The sequence below is a fragment of the Camponotus floridanus genome, unplaced genomic scaffold, assembly GCF_003227725.1.
Source record: "Camponotus floridanus strain SB8 unplaced genomic scaffold, Cflo_v7.5 scaffold51, whole genome shotgun sequence".
NCBI classification, from domain to species: domain Eukaryota; kingdom Metazoa; phylum Arthropoda; class Insecta; order Hymenoptera; family Formicidae; genus Camponotus; species Camponotus floridanus.
This window is the reverse complement of record NW_020229670.1, coordinates 987,097-1,006,229: the sequence shown is the minus strand read 5'-3', so window position 1 is coordinate 1,006,229 and position 19,133 is coordinate 987,097. Positions and strand designations below refer to the sequence as shown.

General features: G+C 35.4%; 1 protein-coding gene across 2 annotated transcripts in view; it reads right to left on the bottom strand.

Annotated features, from left to right (window-relative positions):
- The window catches only part of LOC105254391 (zinc finger protein rotund), a 207,768-nt gene that overhangs the window by 123,748 nt on the left and 64,887 nt on the right, over nucleotides 1–19,133 (bottom strand). The window contains exons 1-2 of one of the 2 annotated variants that reach the window (XM_025412503.1): nucleotides 12,658–13,008; nucleotides 6,185–6,439 (exon numbers count right to left, since the gene is read on the bottom strand). In XM_025412503.1, coding sequence (XP_025268288.1) covers nucleotides 6,185–6,439; nucleotides 12,658–12,993 — 591 coding nt within the window. In that variant the 5' untranslated portion in view covers nucleotides 12,994–13,008. Of the gene's footprint in view, nucleotides 1–6,184; nucleotides 6,440–12,657; nucleotides 13,009–19,133 lie in introns of those variants that run through there. The other variant, XM_025412504.1, reaches the window with a different exon arrangement.

Sequence of the window (19,133 nt, the reverse complement as noted above, 5' to 3'; positions counted from 1 at the left end):
AGGATCTAATAAAAAATGATACGCGAAAAAAATTTTATGAAAACTATTCAAAGGAGAGAGTATATTTCAATATGCGTAAAATGTATTCCTATTCATATGAAAAAGATATTGAATACAGACGTAAAAACTTCTGCATCACAAAATGTTTTTTTTTTTGCTACACAATGACGCGATATAAATTTCTTCATTCGAAACTTTCATTCCACCGTTTCATTTTATTTCATGCGAAGCATCCGTTGGTTCTGCCACTTTTTTTTCTGTGGCAGCGCGTTGCCCTACGAATTCATTAGCCAATCAGAGAAGACGGCTTCGTCACCCAGAGGCTCCGCGTAGATAGAAAAAAAAAACTTATTTCGGCGCTGGTCCCTTAACGAACGGTCCCGGCGCCGAGACAATGCCTTACTTCTCCCCGTTTTTTTTTTGTCTCTCGCCAAACGGAGACAAAAATCCCGTTGCGCGATTTGCATGCCGGCTGTCGCTGCCGCGCCGAAGCTGCGCGCAGAAAAAGCCGATCGAAGAAGTAAAAAAATGCTGCAGGGGTTGCGCAAACCATTATTTTAATTTTCGTATAGCTACACCGTGTCGAGGGGGACGAAAATGACGAGAGAAGGAGAAGGGAAGAGCGAAAGAGAAAGAGAAACGAGGAGGATGAGGCGGAGGAAAGGGGGCAAGGGGATAATTTACGGAGGAAAAGAAAAGGATGGATGAGTCTTCTTTTGCATAATCTTCGTCAGGGGTGGTGTTTCGCGCGAGGCCAAGGACTCCTCTCGCACGAAGGACGATCTCGGGTGCCACCAGTACTAAAGATACGAGAGCGGCCGAAGGTGTTTTGCATCTCGTCGGATAAAACGACGCGGGACCTGGTGGATGAGGCGCACCCCTTCTTCGCCGTTGAGAGAAATTACCCTAAAGAACGCCTCTAAGCGTTTTAAGGGATTATGGTCGGGCAGGCGTAAAAAAACCCGGAAAAGGGGTTGACCACCCGCTGGGCGAAACCGGCGACAGATTACAACCTCCGAATACGTGTTACTGATTTCGCACAGATTTTGTCTCATATATGCTTTTCATTTTTTTTTTTTTATATTGATTCCACTAAAATTATTATATTTACAGTAAAATTCGAACGATAATATCGATTTAACAGTTAATAACACAGGCCTGCAAAAAAGGGGGTCAAAATTTCTTTTTAAGATGCAATAGTGATTTTTGACGTAATTTTGTGCGCTGAATCCGAATCTGGCCGCCGAATTTGCATAGCACGTCAAGTTTTTGAGTTATTTGTAGTTGAATAGCCCAAAAATCGCTATTTTGGCCAATTTCAATTAATTGAATTTATTGTGAGTAAACCAAATTTTTTGAAATATTTCTGTCAATGGCATCGTATAGTATTTACTTTCATCTTTCGAATCCACTTTCGATTACCGCCGCATGATTTTTTTTCGCTCAAATATACAAGTTATAAGACTGTATAGAGATTTAATAAGCCATTCTAAATCAATCGTGCCATCTCTCTATCTCACTACGAATCAAAATTAGGGTAAAAATATACATTTTTAAATACCTTCTGTCACCTTTTGAAATTTAAAATGGCGCATCCAATATGGCGAATAGAATCACAATAAAAAGATATAAAATTTAGAAAAATTTATCAAAATGTGTAACAACTGTATTAGACATTTCTTTACAATATTTTTTTGGCCAACCGAACCTGACATATATCAGGCTTTTCAAATTTCAAGATCATAGATCTACCATATTGATGTCTATATCAATTTTCTTTAACGTAAATTTTCTTACAACGTCATACTTATATATCTCAGCGAAAAAAATCGTGCAGCGGTAATCGAAAGTGGATTTGAAAGGCGAAAGTGAGTATTATACGATGCCATTGGCAGAAATATTTCAAAAAATTTGATTTCCTCGCAATAAATTCATGAAATTGGCCAAAATAGCGATTTTTGAGCCATTCAATTACAAATTACTCAAAAACGTAACGTGCTACGCAAATTCGGCAGCCAGATTCGAATTCAGCTCACAAAATTACGTCGGAAATCACTATTGCATCTTAAAAAAAAAACCTCGCAGGCCTGTGTAATTCATTCGTGTTATAAAGGAGAAAATCTTGAAGATTTTTAATTTAAGCCCTAACGGTTTTCACGACGATTCGTCTGGTCACGAATCGTTCAACGAGATAATACGATCATCTCCTCGAGAGATGCCAAAGAGTGAAAGCGCTTCCTCTCGCCCGTATGCGCCGTATGCAGATTGGCCGATTGTCTTGTAGGCTTCTTTTTCTTCTCCCATCTATCGCCCCCTCCCTTCCGCAAACTTTCACGGACGGTGTCCCGTGAGAATGCCAGAGACATTAGCATGCCGCGGATTATTTAAATCGTCCCCCCGTTGTCGTAGTTCCTTGTTTTTTCCCGAGGCCTCCGCGATAGTCCCATGGCGTGGGTCCCGCGCGGGCACCCATAACCATAGACAAAAACCGGGTGAACCTTTAACGGAAGGAAGAAAAAGAGGAGGAGGAGGGGAAGAGAGAAGAAGAGAGACGATAAACGATGCCTCGGGATAACTCTTCCGCGTGCTACAGGTTCTACGACCGATAAAGAGCGTCCTCGAGATGTCTGCCGCTTCTATTCACATTCAAATCCGGTCCTTTTCGTACCGTACGAAGATAGAAGGCACACCCTAATTTCAATCTTGGAAAAACAAACGAGTCTTCTGTGATCGAGATTCCTTACGATCTTTTTTGAGTAATGGGAGCGCGACGCTTAGAAATGAGAAAAATGAAGTAGAATATTTTAAGGATGATTTGTACCTGTTTTCAAAATATTGAGAATTTAATGAAAATTGTACAGAATGTCCTTACATATGTTTAGAATCTTCAGTACAATTTTTCGATTCACTAAAGCGTTCACAAGTTGTAAGGATTTTAAGGCACACATATTTATTTCTCTTCTTTTCAAACTTATTATTTTCAAATAATAAATTCTAAAATATATTTATAGTTAATTAATTTAGCTTTTTAAAGATCATATTTAAAAATAATAATTGAAGCATTTTCTAATGACAGTTCAAGACACGAGCTCGCGATTGCTTTTAAGATTAATACATCCAAGATAATTTGCTAATTCATTTTATGTAACTTTGTCGCAGTAACTAAAGAGAGAGTTTCCTAGACTGAAAATTGCAACAAATAAATTGATACTATATACATTTCCAGTCAGCATTTCTCGTCCAAAGCAAAAAACAATCTATGAATTTTTACTTTAAATTGTATTAAGGATATTTTGTACCTATTTTCAAAATATTGAGAATTTAATGAAAATTGTACAGAATGTCCCTACATATGTTTAGAATCTTCAATACAATTTTTAAATCGATTCACTAAAGCGTTCACAAGTTATAAGGATTTTAATTTGCACCGAATTAACATGTGTTCTTATGGGAAACGTATAACCACGTCGATTCAAATGACAAAAGCACATGAAAATAATATTCAGAATTGTTTAAAATTTGCAAAAGTTTAGATACAAAGGAAATATTTGGTCAAATAATATTATACAAGTACTAACTGATTAAAAAGATATTAAATATAATTCAATGAAGTTAGCCGTGTATCTGTCATAAGGCAAAATTTTCTGCCAAAAGTTAATCATTCCGATTCAGACCTGTATTCGTGATCCTCAGTGAATAAATCTGTAAATGTTTAGCGACCTGTACGAAAATATCACTGACCAAAGTCAAATTTTAAATTATTCGAATATTAATTGAATTTTTTTAATATACCAATTTTTAATATACAATTTTTTTAAGGATGTTTTGTACCTATTTTCAAAATATTGAGAATTTAATGAAAATTGTACAGAATGTCCCTACATATGTTTAGAATCTTCAATATAATTTTTAAATCGATTCACTAAAGCGTTCACAAGTTATAAGGATTTTAATTTGCACCGAATTAACATGTGTTCTTATGGGAAACGTATAACCACGTCGATTCAAATGACAAAAACACATGGAAATAATATTCAAAATTTGTTTAAAATTTGCGAAAGTTTAGATACAGACGAAATATTTGGTCAAATAATATTATACAAGTACTAACTGGTTGAAAAGATATTAAATATAATTCAATAAAGTTAGCCATGTATCTGTCACAAGGCAAAATTCTCTGTCAAAAATTAATCATTTCGATTAACAAAATTCGGAATATTTCAGTAAAAACACAATAAATATTAAAAAATACATCTCTGCGCTGTAGCTAAAATCAAATTGTAATATTCCACACAATTTCTTACTCAAAATACACCAAAAGTGGATATATTCTTCAATATTGATTTTCAGCTACTTTTTGCTGAGATTGTACATACAAAACATCCTTAAGATATGTCAATTTTAAATATTCTTTTCTCTTAATCTAAAAGAGTCAGGCCTTCGTAGCAGTTTCTTTCGTTAATTGTCTTCTCGATTATATCCTAAATGATCTCTTTAATCGATTAAGGCAAGAAAAAACGCTAATTATCATTATCGATTTAAACGGTCAAATTACTACTATATTATCGTTATTCACACTTTTCTCTTATTTATTCTCTTTCACGCAAATGCGCTTATACATGCTCTTTCACTGCTCTTCCTCGAAAGTTTTTTTTTCACGCTTCCGTCTATTTGTTTTCTTCCTTTTTTTTTATTCCGAGATGGAACCCAACGAAAGAACACTGCTATGTAAAGCGATTTTCAACCCTTTTTGGCGCCCTTTTTCGCTGTCGTTTTTCGAGTCGTTTGTACCCCATCTTGCCTCTCACCCCCATCCTTTCCATTTCGATTTTACTGCTTCACCCTTTCCCTGCTTTTTCGCAGTCTTTGTCTCTTCCTCTCTTGACGGTCTCCTCTAATCCAGTCTCGTCTAAATTATGCAGGATTCTCGTCCGGAGATAGCACGCGAAAGGGTGGAGGGAAAAAAAACAAAATCAAAACAGGGGTAGAGTATTCCCCGTCCCGCTAACACCGCGCATTAAAAAAAAAAAAAGGATGTTGGGGATTTTTTTTCTACTATTTCCGAAGCTTTGGTGCCGTTGTTGCTGCGCATTTAACGGTGTCTTTCTTCCGGCCATTTTTAATTCAGCCAACGTTCTTTTCTTTTTTTATTCCTTTTTCGTTCTCTAACCGTTCCTTTCTTTCAGTGTTCTTTTTTATCAATTCTTTGTCGCAACTGCAGCTTTTGCCAAGTCCGCAAAAAAACGTAGCTATAGGAGAATAATTCAAGACTCAATGGTATTTGTTAGATTGTTGTAATCTTTTAAGAGACACAAAAGTTAATTAGAGTTGCTTCTATTATTATCTGCTTTACGAGCACGATTTTCGTGTCACATTTTGACGCATAAAGAATTGACTACAATTTTTGATGGACAAAAAAATTGATTATACACTTATTTCATCTACCTCACTATTACTGTCTATAAAAGTGCTTACTTTTACGTGAGTAATTATAAAGCTCTTCTGTAGACAGTAATCAAATAACATAAGTACAAAATCAAATAACATAAGTACAAAATCCATAGTAATAATTATAATAGTTATATCAATAGTAGTAATTATAATACATGGTAAAAAACATTTTGTATTTCTGTTAAAATTTTCTCGTGTAAAAATTTTTGTATTAAATTTTTAACATATTTTTATGTTAATGTAACATATTATCGTTGCGTTATTTTGACAGTTCTGCATTGAATTAATATTCACCGTTTCTAAGAGTTAAGACAACACAATTAATATGTAAATGCACGAATTTTTGATGAAATATGTTATATGTTAAAATGAACAGATAAATTGTGTTATTTTTCTCTCTATAACAGTTTCCATATGTTGTTCAGAAGAGATGTATAAATCGACATATCTTTTCTGTTATTTATCATAAAAATGTAAAAATAACATTTCCTTTTAATTCAATTTAACATTATAAATATGTTAATTTAACATAAACTTTATTTCTAGATAAAATTTAAGTATTACACTTTTGTGTCAATTTTTAAACATATTACTTGCGTTATTTATTTACATACTACTTGCCTTCTGTTAAATTAACATTAAAATTAGAGTAGATAAATCGGGACATTTGAAATATGGTAAATTTAACACAAAATTTTTTACTGTGTATGAATTGCAATAAAAGCGTACTCACGTCACTGGAAAGGCCATTGTTCCACGGATAAGGCGGCTGAGGTGGGGATTGTTGTTGATGGTGAACACCGACGCCAGTGGCCGAGTGCGGATTGTGAATGTGTTCCGCCATGACACTAACCCAATGGGCCAGACCACCGCTACCGGTGGTCGCTGGGCCTGTACCACCTGTTCCGGTCCCACCCGTCCCACCGCCACCTCCACCACCGCCACCACCGCCTTCTTCGCCACCCTCCGACCATGCGAACGAATTCTTCTGTAAAGAAGCATAAATCCATTAAGGATGTATTGGAGATATATTACAATTAATGAGATCGCAGTGAATTTTTAATTTAACATTCTTAATAACATTCTAAATCGTCATGAATTATTTCAAATTTTTTTACTTGCTCCTTTAAAAGTTATTAATTTTTGAATTTTGCGATTTTAACATAGGACCTTATGTAAACGTTCAGGTAATAAATTATTCACAAACTATAAAAAAACAATGATAAAAATTTCATTTTGTAATATTATATTTTTCATACATATAAAAATGTTCCCACAAAGTTTTAAACGATTTACTTACTCGTTTTGAAATTATTATTAAAAAATAACTGTGATTATCGGTTTGACGTAATATTGATGATAAAACGTGGCAACATTTTCTTGGAAATTAAGACCTATTTATATTAAAGAATACTTTGAAGTATGATTTGGTGATTTTTAAAAAATATTTGATCAATTAGAATTCATATTCTGCCCAACTTTAATTTTTTGGTACTTTGGATTAACTTTTGAGACAGACGGTCCGTCTAATACATCCTTAAGGATGTATTGGAGATATATTACAATCAATGAGATCGCCGTGAATTTTTAATTTAACATTCTTAATAACATTCTAAATCGTCATGAATTATTTCAAATTTTTTTACTTGCTCCTTTAAAAGTTATTAATTTTTGAATTTTGCGATTTTAACATAGGACCTTATGTAAACGTTCAGGTAATAAATTATTCACAAATTATAAAAAAACAATGATAAAAATTTCATTTTGTAATATTATATTCTTCATACATGTAAAAATGTTCCCACAAAGTTTTAAAACGATTTACTTGCTCGTTTTGAAATTATTATTAAAAAATAACTGTGATTATCGGTTTGACGCAATATTGATAATAAAACGTATATACAAATTTATACATTTTCTTGGAAATTAAGACCTATTTATATTAAAGAATACTTTGAAGTATGATTTCGTGATTTTTTAAAAATTTTTGATCAATTAGAATTCGTATTCTGCCCAATTTTAATTTTTTGATACTTTGGATTAACTTTTGAGGCAGACCAATACATCCTTAAGTATAAATTAAGCATAAAATTTGTAAAAATGTTTAAGATTACTTCATAAAAAATCAATTGTCAAAGAATGTAAATAAAAATCGTATCTTTAATGTCTCTCTTTTATAATGTTCTTTCCTACGTATTAAATTATTTATATTAATATCTTGCTTATTCTTGTTTATATTATGCGCACGAATATATTTAAAAAATTTAGAAAAAATTGATTAATAAAAATAATTGATTTCAGAATTAAATTTAGCGCGTATCATGGTTTCTAAAAACGTTAAAATTGACAAATATAATTAGAAAAGTCGATGTCTTTGACTTAATAGATTTTGAACGGGAGAAATCTTTCTCTTGCATTAATCATGATGATTATTTAACTCGTTCATTCTTGTCTGCTGGCAAAGCAGCATTAGATATTCATGATCGAGTGCGCGAGAAGAGTTAGCCCATTAATAAATTGATCGATGAATTGGCTGGCGTAAAGCCAAAAAATGTTTGGCGTAAAAATACCTAAACTCATTACACATGGCTTTCCATTGCAAAGTTCCCTTCTAATTTCAGTCGCAGTAAATTGAGCGTTATTAAATTAAACAGGGAATGACAGAATTTAAATTTATAATATTATTCTAACTGCTTAGAGATATCATCTTATATTCTTGTAATTATTTCATGTAATAAAATGTGCTCTTATATCATTCATCTACTAATTATTTATTGTCTAATATTTGTTGGAAGAAAATTGAAAGATATTTTCACATTTCACATCAAATCCCTCACGAATATATCGTAAGAAAATCCGATCATCATGACGTATAGATTATTCTATATGTGTATAGCGGTCAACATACACACATTTACAAAATTCGAGTATAATTATACCGATCTGCGGCACTATCGACCGCGGGAGACATCGTAAGAAATTCATAGCCTCAGACAAAGAAGAGAAAATGTACGTCGCGCAGGCGATAGCCAATCGATATGTCGTCGAATGCAGAGAGAAACGATGAGCACGGCGACTGTTACAAAAGTAGATGCAACTGAAATCATCTTTGCAGAACGCTCTCGTGATTCGCTTTTGTACGCGATATCGGCGCATTATCCGTTTCCGTTCTAACAAAAAACTTTATATTCATCGAACAAAATTGTGTTGAAATTCAATATTACTAATAACACCCTTTCCCGAATTCAATATGTGTAGTCCTTTTCTTGCGCACAAAAATTGTTCCGCTGTCAACAGATTAAAGAAATTTTTTTTTTTTTTTCAAATTGTTGCTCTTAAAAATCGATTCCAGAGCGAATGCTTTAGAGCTATGCAATGATTTCTTTCTAAATTTAATGATAAATAAAACAAGTCTCTTTCTTTTATGAATATTATATTTTTTTTCTTTTTATTAATTTTCTTCCTTTAAATCGATAATATATGTATTAGATTTTTATAATTGTTGCTCTTAAAAATCGATTCCAGAGCGGATGCTCTAGAGCGATGCAATGATTTCTTTTTAAATTTAATGATAAATAAAACAAGTCTCTTTCTTTTATGAATATTATATTCTTTTTCTTTTTATTATTAATTTTCTCCCTTTAAATCTATAATATATGTATTAGATTTTTATAAATAATTTTACAATAATCGAGCATCAAATCTACCGATTTGTTTCTTCGCGTGGAATAAAATTTTGGTTCTTTCTGACAGCTAATTGCGATAAATCATTAATTAAGGGGGGTTTAGATTCAAATCATTAATTGTTCTCGCAGCGGTGCATCGTGAGAAAAACGTGTTACGAATCGCAAGCATGATTATTAGTCTCTCGAATAACTATCCCCTAGAGCTTACCAGGGGTGTTATTTCTTAAGGGAGCCTCAAAGGGGAATGACGCATTTCATTATTGCGACTACTTAATTGCACGGTCTCGAAGCACGCAGTACGACGTCCGTGATATTTTTTTCTTTGGATTCAATAGTTCTAAATATAATGACATCCAGATCGAGAAGTAATTACTTGTTGATTAATTAAAATTTGATATTCGAATATGCATTCGTTCGTTTATCAATCTATCGATTATAAACTGACAGTGCTTTATCTCGATTTTAAATTTTTCGATGCAGTAAAAAACGGTAATTAAATCAAAATCTTCTTTATAATAATAATAAAAATATTATTAAATTCTCTTCTAGTAAAAAATATAATTTGATGAAAATTCTATATTGTAAATACATATATTATAAATATGATCGACTAGATATGTCTTAAAAAAATCATCTCTCCTTATATAAAAAAACATAATAAGTTGTATACAATTGAAACGAGGTAAATCTGCAGGTGTACGTATATTTGGGTCACGAATCGTTGTAATCGCTGTGTTTAAAACCATGCGCCAAGAAAACTTTGTAATTCGAGTAAAAATAAAAGAAGGTAATAGGAAATAACTGTCAGCACATTTTACTGTGTTGTAGCAAATTAATAAATTAAAACAGAAATAAATTCAAAATGCGTCGATCAAGATCAATTTAAAAAAAAATTAAATTTCTATTTTTGTTTAAAGTAATATTTAAACTGTCACTTACAAATGATATATTTGCGTATAAAACATGGTGAAAAACAATGTACTAAGTGACAAAAATTAATATTAATATAAAATTAAATACAATTATAATTAAATTTTAAATTTTAAATAAATTCGTAAACTATTTTAAAAATTGATAATCACCTTTATACTTATTTTACTAATTTATCGTCAAAAAGTTAATAATATAATCGCTATTAGATGATCACTATCCTTTTTCGAACGCAATTTTTCTAATTTTATACAGATTTTCTTTCCAATCTTATAGTCGCATGAAGAAAATTCAAAAAAGATTAGCAGCATAAATAAAGCAACTTAATTGTAAAAATACAATCTTCGTTCGGAATAAAAAAAAATCGAGACAAATAATCATATAAAGTCAAGATTTTGAAATAAAATACATTGAGAAAAGAATTGTCAAGAAAACAGAATGTTACTCAAACAAACAAATTCTCGACATGGTCTTGCGTTTCAGACTCTTGTTACGCGAAAATTCTCGTTGCCGTTAACTATGCTGTAACTTTTTAAAACTGATAATTTATAATACCGTCGACCGACAAGCAGCCACGTTAAGACATGCTTTATCTCGCAAACAGTTTCGCCGACCTGTCAACCGGCCTTTAACTCTTCGCTAACTATCCTCGCGATCATTGCCGACATCGTTTACGTCCCTCCATACTTGGCGCTTTTCCATCACTTCCGTTTATATACTCCTAATATACATATCATAAATAATATACTATGTGATGTTAAACAAGGTTACAGGAATACTTCAGAAAAATCTCTAACTCTATTTTTTTCATTTTAGCGCGAATGATGCATGTATGTAAAATTATGAACATATTTAGAATTACATAATATATAGTAAAAAAACACAAGCACACATGAATATGTAAATTATATTCAAATTCATCATATTTGTAGCCTTCTCTTTAACATTATACGCGAGAAAAGAGACAATTAACGATGTGCATGCACAGAAAAAAAAATAAGTGTCAAATCAAAACTTATATATTTAAACTAACGCGTTCATTGTTTCGTATATACGCAACAATTTCTAATCTTCTTAGGAGAATTTAATCATTTTAAATTTCAACAATATTATAGTCTTATTTTAATATCGTAATTTTTACCTCAAGAATATATAATTATTTAATTCTACTTTAAGAAAATTATAATCTTTGATTTAAAAACGTTATTTTCTATCCAACATTGTTTCTTTTCCATTCAAGAAAATTAAATCTTAAATCATAGCTTCATTCAAGTAAGCAATTATATTTTTCTTAATAAGTGTCAAATCAAAACTTATATACTTAAACTAACGCGTTCATTGTTTCGTATATACGCAACAATATTATAATCTTATTTTAATATCGTAATTGTCACCTCAAGAATATATAATTATTTAATTCTACTTTAAGAAAATTATAATCTTTGATTTAAAAACGTTATTTTCTATCCAACATTGTTTCTTTTCCATTCAAGAAAATTAAATCTTAAATCATAGCTTCATTCAAATAAGCAATTATTCAAGCAATTATATTTTTCTTAATAAATGTCAAATCAAAACTTATATATTTAAACTAACGCATTCATTGTTTCGTATATACACAACAATTTCTAATCTTCTTAGAAGAATTTAATAATTTTAAATTTCAACACTATTATAATATTATTTTAATATTGTAATTGTCATCTCAAGAATATATAATTATTTAATTCTACTTTAAGAAAATTATAATTTTTGATTTAGAAACGTTATTTTCTATCCAACATTGTTTCTTTTCCATTCAAGAAAATTAAATCATAAGGATGTATTGAAGATGTATTACAATCAATGAGATCGCCGTGAATTTTTAATTTAACATTCTTAATAACATTCTAAATCATCATGAATTATTTCGAATTTGTTTACTTGCTCCTTTAAAAGTTATTAATTTTGGAATTTTGCGATTTTAACATAGGATCTTATGTAAACGTTCAAGAGACAGGTAATAAAATATTCACTATAAAAAAAACAATGATAAAAATTTTGTAATATTATATTCTTCATATATGTAAAAATGTTCTCACAAAGTTTTAAAACGATTTACTTGCTCGTTTTGAAATTATTATTAAAAAATAACTGTGATTATCGGCTTGACGCAATATTGACGATAAAACGTGGCAACATTTTCTTGGAAATTAAGACCTATTTATATTAAAGAATACTTTGAAGTATGATTTCGTGATTTTAAAAAAATTTTTGATCAATTAGAATTCGTATTCTGCCTAACTTTAATTTTTTGATACTTTGGATTAACTTTTGAGGTAGACGGTCCGTCCAATACATCCTTAAATCATAAGAATATATTTTTCTTGATTGAACTATATTAAATGGCTTCATTCAAGTAAGCAATTATATTTTTCTTTAATTAACGCAATATAATCTCATTCCAAGATTTCCATGTTAAAACTAAAAATATCTTCGAAACAAGAACGTCCTTTTTTTCTGTGTGCATAACGCCTATTGTTACGTTGCAATATTAGCAATTTGCAACAACAAGCAATGCGACGATAGAAAATTTGTTAACGACTCTAACCTCATCGTGATCTTCCCGATGAAGAGCCAAGTTTCTCGGGAAGGCGGGTACGCTGCTGACGGTCAAGCCCTTCAGGTCCTTTAACTCCTTCAGTGCACCGAGCGCGTTTAAGTTGTCCTTTAGGTTCGCTAGATTGAAGTTAATCCCTTGCTCTTTGAAATTGAGATGCCTGTTGAGCACAGTTTTGCCTAACGCGCTCGCCAGCAGGCTGTTGTACAGCTCGTTTCGTAGAATAAACTTTCTCTCGGCACTGCTGTCATCCTTGCTCGACACGTCATTCGAGGAATCCGAGTCCACCTCGACGGAAGAGTTTGAGACGACACTCATCGTGGACATTTTACCGTCCTCGTTACACCAATCCGACGCAAAAAAATATCTTTCCGGATGTCGATGCACGAAAAAAAGCACCTCTTTCTTGGTCTCCTTCGCTTGCTCTTCTATTATTTATCTCAACAAAGGGTGAGTTTCAAAATTCGCAAGGACCTAGTAAAATACCTGTACATGTGTTCCTTGTATATGTATATAGGAATATATAATTAAATAGGTTCTTAAATTGTGTATATATATATATATATTTATTTATTTGCTTATCTATTCAGTAATCTCCTTTTATTTATTTTTACTTCGTACTCAGTTAAGAGGATAAAAACGCCGCGGTCTAGGAAATTGCTTCAAGAGCCCACGTGGCACATTAACGTACAGTTAAAAACCGCTTAAGGAGCTGCAAGGTTGGCTTCCGAAGTCGAGTGTATTCATCCACAGGTTCCATGTTGCCTTGAAAAAAATAGGTTTCCTTCCTCGCACGGAAAGGGATTCAAGGGAAACGACGTGTCTCGTCTTCGTTCGCGCCCCGAGCTTTCTGTTTTATTGCCTGTTGGCGGAATAAGACGCCATAAGACACAAGTACGTTGCTTATTTATTCCGCCCTCTCTCTCTCGTCTTGGCAGAGAAGGCGCTCTTCGCTGTTGTACAATTAATCGCTAACTGTATTATTACTATCACTATGATTGTTAGCGGACTAGGACCGAGGACTAAAGCGCTCCTTTCCTTCTTCTCCTCCTCTCGCTGTTTCTTTGCTTCCTTTCAATTACGCTTGTTATTTCGCGCTCGTGATGCTTCATACGGCCGAAAAGGAGCTTTCGTTTCTTCAACGTATTTAAATTTATATTATTAGCGCGCGCCGCGTCTTGCGACCGGCGCGAATTCGAAGGAAAAAAGACCGCGTTACATTTAGGAACTTTTGCGCGCGCAGCTCATTACGCATGGCCGCGGGCTTTCTAATTGGCTGGTTAATTAGCGCGGGAGGCTCCATTCTCGTCGCGGACACGAGGTTCCGACGTGCGTCATCTCGATCCCTTTCATCTCTCTTTTTTTTATTCTCTCAGTTTCTCTCCCGCTTTCTCCCGCCTTTCCTCCCTTATTTCTTTCTAATTATCGCTCCCTTAATTTTCTAATCTTTGGGCTAAAACACGTGAAAAATAGGAACTTTGGTTGATCGTCTGGGATCTCTCCCGTTTTCGCGGCATTAACGTCGATGTTGCCCCCTCTTCGTTAAGATTTATCCCTTAGCGAGAACACGCAGCATCTTCCCCGAGCTCGCCTTCCTCCACCTGGTCGGATCTCTCCGTCGCCAGGAAGAAGAGGAGGAAGAGGAAGCACTGAAAGAGGCAGAAACATCTTCCTCGGTGGCGCGAGGTGGCATCGAGCAGCATCCCCTTAAGCCTCCGTCACGTCCGGCGGCGTCATTCTCTTCGTGGCGTACTCGCGGAACTCGTTCAGGAGGCCGCGCGGCCCCCCTCTCTTCATCGTCGGCGTGAATGACGCGACTGTCGTCGAGCCAAGTGCGGCCGATGATCGGCGCCGATGGAACCTCGCTCGATCTGTCGGGCCCACCTGGGCCCCTCAGTAAACCGCGGACGACGTAAGGCTCCCCTTCGCGCCTTACTTCGCTCGAGCAGGGGTGGGGGTAAATATTCGTTCAGTCGCACTCGAGCCTCGGTGGAGCGCAGGTGATTTTCCTTCCTACCCCCCGGTGCACGTACGCGTTTTCTCGCTTCACGTTAAACGCGCGACGGGGTAAGTCTCGCGACAATCGCGCGCGACGTACACTCGCCGGTGACCCGCTCGCTGCCCTCTGTTCTGCGCGGCGGCTCGAGAAGGGGGTCGGCCTCTCGAATTCCAGTTTCTTATGTGAGCGCGACCGCGCGACTGGTTGATGCAGTCCGCGGCGGAGCATAAGGAAGCGGAAGCTCGGCGCTCTCTTTCTCCGTCCTTCTCTCCCTTTCTATCCTTCCTACTCCTCCCGCCGTCTCCTTCCTTCCCGATCTCTCTTTCTCGCGCCTGAGACCAAGGAAAGACGCGCACGCTTCGCCGTGGCCGCCGGCGTCGTCGACGTCGTCGTCGTCGTCGTCGTCGTGGTCGTCGTCGTCGTCGGCGTCGTCGACGCCGTAGTAGCCCCCGTCTTTTACTTCCTTTTCCATCCCCCCTCGCCCCCTCAAGGCTCTCACGCTCTCGCCAAGCGTCTCTGTCTTTCCTAATCTTTTCCACCCTCTCCTTCTTCGTCGATCTCGCGGACGCCGCGTCGTGGTAAGAAGTGGTAGACGGGAGGAAGAGGGAGAGAGAAGTAAGAGGAACGAGAAGGAAAGAGAAAGCACGCGAGACAGAGAGAATCTCGAAAGGTGGAGGCGGAGGATGGGATCGCGGAGAGAAGGGAGGGATGAGGGTAGGGAGACGTAGCCCGCGAAGAAACAGATAAATATAGATATTTTTCCTTCGGCCGGCCACCTGAGAAGGGGGTGCAAGTAAGAGGGCGACGGAGACGGGTCCGAAGGGTGGGGGAGAAGATCGTAAGGAAGTAGAAGGGGGTGGGGGAGTGTGTTGCACGCTCGCTTCCCGCCCCCCAACCGAATTGGAAAAATGGAAATAATAAGAGTCGCCTCCTAGGGGGTTGCATGGCGCGCTGCACGAGAGTTTGGAGTCGGGGGGCGGGGGAGGGCGGTGGCGTCAGGGTGGTAAAAGAGGTACGACGGTGGAAGTGGGTGGATGGGGTGGTAGGAATTGTGCGCAGTGCAGCATGCGCTCTGACGACCGGAGAGCACACATCCAGGAATCGATGTGTGCGAGTGTCACGTGTGCTCGAAGCGAGAGAGAGGAAGTAGGGGCGGTTTGGAAGATCACGGCAATGCTACGTGTGTATCGCGCGCATCTGTGTGCACCCGAAGAATACTTTGACGAGTGTCAAAAGCAACATGGTTCTGAGCGCAGACTTTTTTTTTTTTTTCGACGTCCCTTAAATTAATCCCCCTGTATAGATGACACTACAGGGTCGATGTATTTCACTTAACGCATGTTAAATTACGTAGGTTTTCTTATTTATTTTCGAGAAATATTGGACGAAAAAGTAAGAGAGAAGGAGGAATACCAGTGAGAGAAATAACGAATAACTATTTATCTTCGTTTCTAAAACACAAACGTGTATTTAGTTTATTATTTATGCGATTTGTAAAAAGGAAAAAAAATAATAAATCAACTTAATTCGATTTCGAGCGATATTGAAGTCTGTCAACTTCTCTCAAGAATGAAATTCATTGGAACTCATAAAATAATCCGATCACTTTCGATAGGTCTCGAGCGTTACGATCGATCGATGTAAAATATTCATGCCAGTTAGCTTAAAGTACGGACTAATCGACGCCACGAATACATCGTAGCCTCGTTTTACGAAACGTTCGCAAATAACCGACAAAGGATAGGTCGCAGGTAATGACGCGCTTCTTCTCGAGTGGTATCAGCCTTTCGGGTTAGTTGGGATGTACACATCCGGAAAAAGGAAAGAGAGAGAGAAGGAACGTGACTCCCCGACAGTCTCAAAGATTCATTCTCTTCTTTAACAGAGGATAATCGGAGCAAAAGCACCAGTAGAGCGAGAGAAGGCGGGCTCGACGCACTCTAATGCCTCTAATACCTCTAACGGTGCATCCCTAATTACCATTGTACCATTGGTATGCAGATAGCTTCGCACTATTGGAGAACCCTTTCTTCCTTCCGCCCTAAATAGCCCGATGAAACCACCGAACGCCACCAACCCTTTCCACCGCGGTGTCTCATTCCGCGTACAATATTATTTGTATTTTGGTTTACGGGGCGGAGCGAAAATCGAAAGAGAAGAAGTTCGCCGGCGCCGTACAATCGGCCATACACGAAAAGCTCGATTCCGTCTTCAATTTCTCATGCTTTCTCCGCGTCGCATCCTCCGGGAAACGGCTGTCCCTCTTGTCATTCAGAGTATTATCGTTATTACGCTCGTCACGCATGCGAATGCGTGCTTGCCACTCGCGTGAGAAGTCACCCTTTCAAGCACCATGAAGTAACGCATCGTGCGCAACCCCTGCTTTCTCTATACTTTCCTATCCTATTATTACTTGTAAAGCGAAGTACATCGTTATTTCCCTATAATTGAAAAAATAAATCATTGAGAATTTTCTTTGTATTGTCAATATTTAATTTATATTAATTTTTATACAATTTATTTATTTTATAGAATAAAAATAAAATAATAAATAAAATAAAATAAATAAATAATATAAATAAAATAAAATAAATATAAATAAAATAAAAATTTTTATAAAATTTATTTATTTTATAAAATTTTATTTTATAAAATATTTAATAAATATTAATTAATTATTTTATACAATTATATTTATTAATATTTCATTGAAATGTATGATTGATTTCTTTTCAAGCCTACGATGTGAATTTAAATGTTCCAATACGTAGAAAGGGAATTAGCATATTTTCCAAGATATTTTCTGACAAAATATACGACAGGAGAGATTTATATTATATTACGTTAAAACTTGACGATTCTATAACATTCGCTCCCCTCAAAGAACAGTATGCTTGGCGAGAGACGAAGAGCGAGGTAACTTCGTTACGAGAAGGCCACGAAGAAGAGGGCAACGAAAATTAAAGAAGCGCTAAGCCAGGCGCTAAACCGAAGAACCACTTGTTGAGCAGCTTGCGATGGCAGCACGCCGGTTAAAGGAAGATCGGGGCGACTCGGAAACGAGGGTGGAGAAGGGAAAGGGGTGCGACGGATGCGACGGCAACGAGGAGGTAGGGAATAGGGGGTAGAGTGTGCGGATATGCAGATGAGGGGCGGCCACCCCCGTGTAACTAACTTCTAACTTTCGCGTAACGGCCAGCAGCGGCTTTCCGCCAGTTTTACACCGACAGCTCTCGCGCAACGAGAGTTTTCGCTCTCCCCCCATTCACCCTTTCCTCGCCCTTACAAAATTAAATGCTCGCCAACCTGGATTTCTCAACCCGTTAGATTCCGCAGAAGGGAGATCGATAAGATCGTTTCGAATTCGAGAATGAAGGATCTTTGATTACGATTAGAAAATCCTTTTTTTTTAAACAATTTTCCCCCCGTAGATATAAAAATATGAATGTAAATATAGAGCTTAACAGTACAAGCGGATGAGTCAGAGATATTTCCTTAGCAATTTTTCTCTCTTATATTCGCTGCTCTAATATTATTTTCTTAAAATATATTAATTTGTAATATAAATATAATTTATAAATTACAAATTATAACAATAAGTTTTAAATGTAGATAATTCTGTTAATAATAACACAACGATATTTTAATAATAATAACACAACGATATTTTAATAATAATAACACCTGATCCAATTCAATCCGTTAGATTCCGCAGAAGAGAGATCGATAAAATCGATTCGAACTCGAGAATGAAGGATCTTTGATTACGATTAGAAAATCCCTTTTCTTTCTAAACAATTTTCCCCCCATAGATATAAAAATATGAATGTAAATATAGAGCATAACAGTACAAGCAGATGAGTCAGAGATATTTCCTTAGCAATTTTTCTCTCTTATATTTGCTGCTCTAATATTATTTTCTTAAAATATATTAATTTGTAATATAAATATAATTTATAAATTACAAATTATAACAATAAGTTTTAAATGTAGATAATTCTGTTAATAATAACACAACGATATTTTAATAATAATAACACCTGATCCAAGTAATATTGAAGAATGAAACAAAAGGGTGAAAAAAATGTAATTGCTAATGCATTTATATTCTTGCTCCTGATAAATAAAAAAATGTTGCAATACTATTTTGTCATGCAACTTTTTTATATATTAAATAGAAATATATATACTAAATAAAATATACTTATTTATGAAATAATAAATTAACTAGTATGTACGTTATGATTTACACTCTGATTTACACTCTGATTTATAAATATTATATCTCGGGCAAAGAAACTCGTAGCGTGGGAGAGATTTACAAGGACCTTCCTCAAAAAATTATCAATTAACTTCATTTTACGACATAATGCGGCCAAAATACGTCCACCTCGTTCTTCGGAATAAAGCGAAGAAACCGCGGGACAACCAAGCACCACAGCACTTTTCCATCTTTGGTCGTTTTTCC